The sequence below is a fragment of the Littorina saxatilis genome, linkage group LG8 (genome assembly GCF_037325665.1).
Source record: "Littorina saxatilis isolate snail1 linkage group LG8, US_GU_Lsax_2.0, whole genome shotgun sequence".
NCBI lineage: Eukaryota > Metazoa > Mollusca > Gastropoda > Littorinimorpha > Littorinidae > Littorina > Littorina saxatilis.
This window is the reverse complement of record NC_090252.1, coordinates 42,851,960-42,859,459: the sequence shown is the minus strand read 5'-3', so window position 1 is coordinate 42,859,459 and position 7,500 is coordinate 42,851,960. Positions and strand designations below refer to the sequence as shown.

At 41.7% G+C, this 7,500-nt stretch overlaps 1 protein-coding gene across 1 annotated transcript; it reads left to right on the top strand.

Moving 5' to 3' along the window:
• Window positions 1–3,987: 3,987 nt before the first annotated feature.
• Window positions 3,988–4,335, top strand: LOC138974670 (uncharacterized). Its single transcript, XM_070347390.1, has one exon. It carries the CDS (start codon window positions 3,988–3,990, stop codon window positions 4,333–4,335), a length of 348 nt encoding a protein of 115 aa, XP_070203491.1.
• The last annotated feature ends 3,165 nt before the right edge of the window (window positions 4,336–7,500 follow it).

Sequence of the window (7,500 nt, the reverse complement as noted above, 5' to 3'; positions counted from 1 at the left end):
AGTAAAACCTTATTTATTATCGAACATAGATAGGCATTTGAAAATCATTGTGGCAAGATTCCGAGGTGGAATAACAGAACTATTGTGCACGTTAATCGATATAAGAGATACGATGCGGATATGTTGTTATGCCCATTGTGCAGGGAAAGTAAGGAAGATGAGTTTCATGTTGTGCTTTGTTGCCCCGCACTTCGTGATTTGCGATGCCAGTTTATTCCTGCTAAGTTTTATAGAAACCCACGTTTACACAAGTTTTCTATGCTTATGGCATCTGTGAATGAAAGTATTGTTCGAAAGTTGTCAGTTTATGTGTACAAAGCATTTCGGCTACGTAGTGTTGTCATATCTTAGTTCATGTAAGCCTACGATATATTTTATTTGAAATGTAATGTCTTAGTTCGTGTATGATTTATTTCATTTGATTTGTGTGCAAATGTCATTATGTCATTGTATATATGTTCACCCCCCTCATAAGGGGCTATGGCCTAAATGAGTAAACAATCCAATCCAATCCAATCCAATCTCTCTCTCTCTCTCTCTCTCTCTCTCTCTCTCTCTCTCTCTCTCTCTCTCTCTCTCTCTCTCTCTCTCTCTCTTTCTCTCTCTCTCTCTCTTTTTCTCTCTCTCTTTCTGTCTCTCTCTCACTCTGTCTGTCTCTGTCTCTCTTTCTCTTTCTCTCTTTCTCTCTCTCACTCTCTCACATTCTCTCTCTCTCTCTCTCTCTCTCTCTCTCTCTCTCTCTCTCTCTCTCTCTCTCTCTCTCTCTCTCTCTCTCTCTCTCTCTCTCTCTCCCTCTTCCCTTCCCATATATTCGTCCTGAAAGAGTTCGTAACGCCAAGTTGTTCAAATGTACACTTCAATCTGGCCTTGGTCTGCTTCTAAATGTGTGCACACCTAACATGACACAAGTGACTCGTTTCTCTATGTTTCTGTCTGTCTGTCTGTCTGTCTGTCTGAGGGAATTACTCTGAGAACATTCACCGCACATGACTGGAACATACTGGCTTCTGCACTGGGCGTAGAAAACCCAATGACTGTTGAAAGGAGAGAAGAGGACCAAAGGATGGCTGCTGACTTGCGAGCCGTACTGGCAGGTAGGTCATGAAAAATAATGACGGGAATAAGGGTTCATGTCACAATGTTTGTGTATGTGTGTGTTCGTGTGCGCGCGCGCGCGTGTGTGTGTGTGTGTGTGTGTGTGTGTGTGTGTGTCTGTGTGTGTGTGTGTGTGTGTGTGTGTTTTTCTTTCTAACGTATTTGGTGCATTTAGTGAAGACTCACGTCACGAAACGCACATGTACATAATTACGTGTTTCAGTGCAGGCTGCACAATACAACGCGGAAGAGCTTTGCGCAATTTTAGCCTCTTACATAAAGAAGGGTGAAGGGGAATGCAACATTAGAGAGTCACGATGGGAGAACGTCTTTTCGTTACACCCCAATCACACACAGGCGCCGCTTCTACTACGTTGTAAAATTGTCCGAGAGCGGGGCCAATCGTGGGCCAATTCCAAACGTGGGAGGATCTCCATGGGCGTGGTTTGATCGGGGTGGGGTCGAAAAGCTGCACGCTTTCCACACGCTTGCACAAAAGCCGGGTCGTGGCCTACAGAAAGTGTGGCAAAGTATTTGTAAGAACGTAGCGGGAACGCCATTATCGTACTAGCAGCGTGGTAGCATCGTGGTAGCATCGTGGACAGATCTCTGTAGTCGTGATAAAACCTCCATCAGGTTCATTCATCAACGAAGTTGGGGTTATAAGCCTTGCACGATATACTCAAAGCCATGAAGAAAATGTGCACGTCTGTTACGCGTGATTGTTCTGAAAAGTGACAATTACATGATTGTTCTGAAAGTCTACTATTTATTTCATCGTAATCATGTAAGCCCTCACACGTGATTGTTCTAAAAGCTTACTAATTTACATGATTGTTCTGAAACTCTACTAAAGGTAAACTTGCTTCACCCGTGATATGTAGTCAGATATGGAACAAGAGAGAGAGAGAGAGTTGATAAACAAAATACCCCCACACACACAAAAAAAAAAGAAGTATATTGTCTCGCGTGCAAGAACTTTATAGCCCAGACTCCCCACCCATCTCGCAACCCCGGCCATGTCCTCACGTCTCTCATCCCCTCTCCACTTGAATTTTTAGTTCATAAAAATAAAAGATAAAGTTTCATTTGTAAAAATTATTTGTTGTGCCTTTCGTCTTTAAAGGGCCAAAAGTAGCTTCCATTTTCCCTCTTTGCTATGCCTTTCGATCCATTTTGGTGACCTAGCCACATAGCATGGCAAAGAGGAAAAATTAAAAATTTCTATGTGTCCCTTTAATACCTGTAATTAGAATTTTGAGTTGGGAATACTCAAGAATCATTACATTTTTGAAGATTATAAATAATTTTTGTCTTTGAACATTTAATTTCAATTTTGAGTTGAGAACAATAAAGAAGACATGTTCAATGTATGAAACGTATTACTTGTTGAGTTTGTATTCATTGGGCGGGGGTATAAATATCAATTTCACTTAAGATTTAGTATCATTGTATCAAAATATTGTTCCATTTACGTACAGACATACACACGGACAGACGGACAAAGTGAATCCAGAATACCCCCTCCAACTTCATTGGGCTGGGGCATAAATATCAATATCACTTAAGATTTAGTATCATTGTATCAAAATATTGTTCCATATATACTGAACTCCAAAAGAAACGCAAGTTAAAGAGTTATTTAAGGTTTTGTTAAAATTCATGCACTAAAGGTGGGTTTCAGGTGAAAATTCTGCACGAGCATGAGTTAGCATAGTGTCCTGCACGTAGCCTGTGAAAATCACGTGTGCAGCGCCCAGAGTGCGCTCTCTGCAGCGTGCTGAAGATTGAGACTGTTTTTCGCTCGCGCAGCCCACACAAAAGCTGCCAGACCTGATTTTTTTCGTTAACAGTACTCAGCTCACACAAGGAACAAAAACCTGTCTCCGTCCACTGTCTGAAATCAGCCATTTGTACAGTAGAAGCATGCCAAGACTGAGCGCCATTGACCGGGAGAGAGCAATCGGGCGATTGCAAGCTGGAAATCGCCCAGCTGCCATTGCAAATGTCATGGGCGTGGCAACCTCGACCATCTGTCGTCTGTGGACCCGATTCCAAGCCAGCGGCAGCACCCGGGATGGCGCTAGAAGCGGACGACCTCGTGTGACTACTGCTCGCCAGGACCGGGTCATCTACCGTCAGCACCTGCGCCAACCGTTCCTCCCGGCTACAGAAACCTCCAGGAACACCGTCAACCGCCTGGTGCGCTCCATGAGAGACAGATGTCAGGCCCTTGTCAACGCCAATGGGGGACACACGCGTTACTGAGCCTGGCGATGAGAACTTTCTTTCGGTAACGTTTTTTTGTTAGTGACAATCAAAGAACATTGCCCCAAGATGCTTTGTACCAATTTTCGTGAAATTCGTTCGATTATATCTCGTCAAAATGAAATGCCAAAGAATGAGATTAAATTTCTTAATCTTGCGTTTCTTTTGGAGTTCAGTATACATACAGACATACAGACAGATGGACAAAGTGAATCCAGTATATACCCCCCTCCAACTTCGTTGGGCAGGGGTATTCATATTGTTCTTTTTCTGACAACATTTCACGGGTGAAGCAAGTTTACCTTTAGTAGAGTTTCAGAACAATCATGTAAATTAGTAAGCTTTCAGAACAATCACGTATGAGGGCTTACATGATTACGATGAAATAAATAGTAGACTTTCAGAACAATCATGTAATAGTCACTTTTCAGAACAATCACGCGTAACACACGTCTGTTATAAATATGTTATATGTTATATGTTAGCATCTCTGTTGATGCCTTATAATTCTTTTGAATCGAATCTGCTTAATGGTTTGCGATTTTGTCTAAATCTCTCTCTCTCTCTTTCCTTTACATATTCTAGGAACAGGAAGGAAAAGAGGAGGAGGAGGAAGAGAGGGTTATGGAGAAGAAGAAGAACAAGAGGAAGAGAAAGAAGGGGCAGGAGAAAGTGGAAGAGGAGGAGAAAAAGAAGAGGAAGAAGAGGAAGAAAAAGAAGGAGGAGGAGAAAGAGGAGCACAATAAGAAGAGGAATACGAAGAAGAAAGAAGGGAAGGAAAAGAAGAAGAAGAAGAAGAAGAAGAAGAAGAAGAAGAAGAAGAAGAAGAAGAAGAAGAAGAAGAAGAAGAAGAAGAAGAAGAAGAAGAAGAAGAAGAAGAAGAAGAATGAGGAAGTTGAGGAGAAAGAGATAAACAATAGCAAGATAAAGAAGGCGCAGGGGGAAGAGGAGGAAAAGAGGAAGAAGAAGTGAACGAGGAGGACGACGAAGACGACGGGGTAGCATGAGCAGATTCAAAAGAAGCAATAATAAAATTATTAATATTGCGATAATAAAGCTGAATACAAAAACGGTCATTTACAGGGTGACCCAAACAAATGCAACCCTCGAAAATGCTAATAACTTCTACATCTGTTGACTGAATCACTTTAAATTTGGATGACATAAACTTCAGCCTATGCATGACCCTTCCACAAAGTAGCGATGTTGTCCTGTAAATTGTACTGCCGTGACTGCTTCGGTTGGTGTGGTTGAAGTCTGAGAGTGTCACACACACTCACACACACAGACACACACACAACACTCACACACACACACACACACACACACACACACACACACACACACACACACACATACACACACACACTCCGGCCACACGATCAACTCAACAGTATCCTTTTAACTAAGACAGACCTTTTAACTGAGAGTGTCACACACACACACACACACACACACACACACACACACACACACACACACACACACACACACACACATAAACACAACACACACTCACACACACACACACACACACACACACACACACACACACACACACACACACACACACACACACTCCGCGCACACAATCAACAGTATCCTTTTAACTATATTCAGTCCATGTGTCTCTTCAAGCGCAAACAGTTCAAACAAATCAGTGGACAGTAAACTGGGTCTGCTTCTTTCAAAGTAGGGGCCTAGCCTACTCATAGTGGCCATATAGATATAATATATATATATTTTTTGTTTTTTTGGGGGGGAGGGGGGGCGGCAAATAACAGTGACGTAGCTCTGCCCGTCAGCGACATGAACGGAAGCAAACAAAACTTGTTCAGACTTGTTTTCAGTTGTAGTTGTGGTAAACTGCCGGTGACTAGATCAGCGTCAGATATATAAATACCTGTATATTCTTACCTCAGAGTCGCCTGTCTAGCTATGTTTGCCGTCGCCTGAAAGCGAGAATTCACCTGCGGTTTATCTTTGCGCGCAGCAGGCAATACTCACACTCCAATGACTGTAGAAATAGTGTTTATTTTGCTGACTTTACTTTGCTCTTAAAAGGAATGACACTAGTTTTGACAGTTTTTGTTGTATAAATAAACCGAGCAAAACAATTATTGCACCCATTTTCGGACCCCAACTAAAACGTTCATTCCCGTGTCATATTATTGAAAATGTATATGCCATTAAAGGCCCTTTACTTGGCTACCCGGCACACTTTTCGGAACAACGATTTCTGTTATAGGTATCACGTGACCGCAATCGAAGTAATGATACTCCCAAAATCGACCTGACAAAAACGTAAGGTACCAATTACAAAATAGACAACTATTCAGAATAGGCTTAACTTGGCAATGTTTAAAACGTGGAGAAAGCCACATTAATTATCTATGCAGAACAGGTTGTTTTGTTTTGATATCTTACGTATCTCTTGTGTTATGTCATTTCTACTGATGCACACACACACACACACACACACACAAACACACACACACACACACGCGCGCGCGCGCGTATGCACGCACACACACACACACACACACACACACACACACGCGCGCGCATACGCACGCACAAATACACACACACACAGACACACACACACGCACACACACACACACACACACACGCACATACACACACACACGAACGCACAAATACAGACACACACACACAGACACACACACGCACACACACACACACACGCACGCCTGCACGCACACACACACACACACACACACACACACACACACACACACACACACACACACACACACACATTCACCTACACCATTACTATCTTCTCGTTTCCGAGGCAATCTGAAAACATTCAATCAAACATTCAAAACCTGATAGACTGCAAACGTTCCAAAATTTAGAATAAAAACAAAGAAGATATAGTAGGGTCTTGGAACCTTTAATCCAGGACAAGTTTGTGTGTTTACCTGAATACAACAAAATACAGCAAAATACTGATAGTTGTGTAGCCTTTGTTGTTGAAAATGTGGATTCCTAGATATGAGAGCAACATTCAGCCCGATCGGCTAATCACCACCAGGCCGAAGTGGAAATAAAACAAGTCGCGTAAGGCGAAAATACAACATTTAGTCAAGTAGCTGTCGAACTCACAGAATGAAACTCAACGCAATGCCATTTTTCAGCAAGACCATATACTCGTAGCATTGTCAGTCCACCGCTCATGGCAAAGGCAATGAAATTGACAAGAAGAGCGGGGTAGTAGTTGCGCTAAGAAGGATAGCACGCTTTTCTGTACCTCTCTTTGTTTTAACTTTCTGAGCGTGTTTTTAATCCAAACATATCATATCTATATGTTTTTGGAATCAGGAACCGACAAGGAATAAGATGAAAGTGTTTTTAAATTGATTTCGACAATTTAATTTTGATAATAATTTTTATATATTTAATTTTCAGAGCTTGTTTTTAATCCGAATATAATATATGTATATGTTTTTTTGAATCAGAAAATGATGAAGAATACGATAAACGTAATTTTGCATCGTTTTATAAAAAAAAAAATGTAAATTACAATTTTCAGATTTTTAATGACGAAAGTCATTAATTAATTTTTAAGCCTCCAAGCTGAAATGCAATACCAAAGTCCGGCCTTCGTCGAAGATTGCTTGGCCAAAATTTCAATTAATTTTTATTGAAAAATGAGGGTGTGACAGTGCCGCCTCAACTTTTACAAAATGCCGGATATGACGTCATCATAGACATTTATCGAAAAAATGAAAAAAAATGTCTGGGGATATCATACCCGGGAACTTTCATAAAGATCGGTCCAGTAGTTTACTCTGAATCGCTCTACACACACACACACACACACACACACACACACACACACACACACACACACACACACACACACACACACACACACACACACACACACACATACACACCCACACACATACACCACGACCCTCGTCTCGATTCCCCCCTCTATGTTAAAACATTTAGTCAAAACTTGACTAAATGTAAAAACTCAGACAAGGTGAAACCAACCACGCCCTGTCCTCACGCGGTCATAAGGAAATGGTATAAAACGCACTGCCTTGAAACCGTCATGACACTGCGTGCTTCGATCGGCTCAGTTATTGCACAAGGTGTTGC

Bases quoted from the DNA above. Each gene is read 5' to 3' on its own strand.
- LOC138974670 (XM_070347390.1), top strand. From the start codon at position 3,988: ATGGAGAAGAAGAAGAACAAGAGGAAGAGAAAGAAGGGGCAGGAGAAA.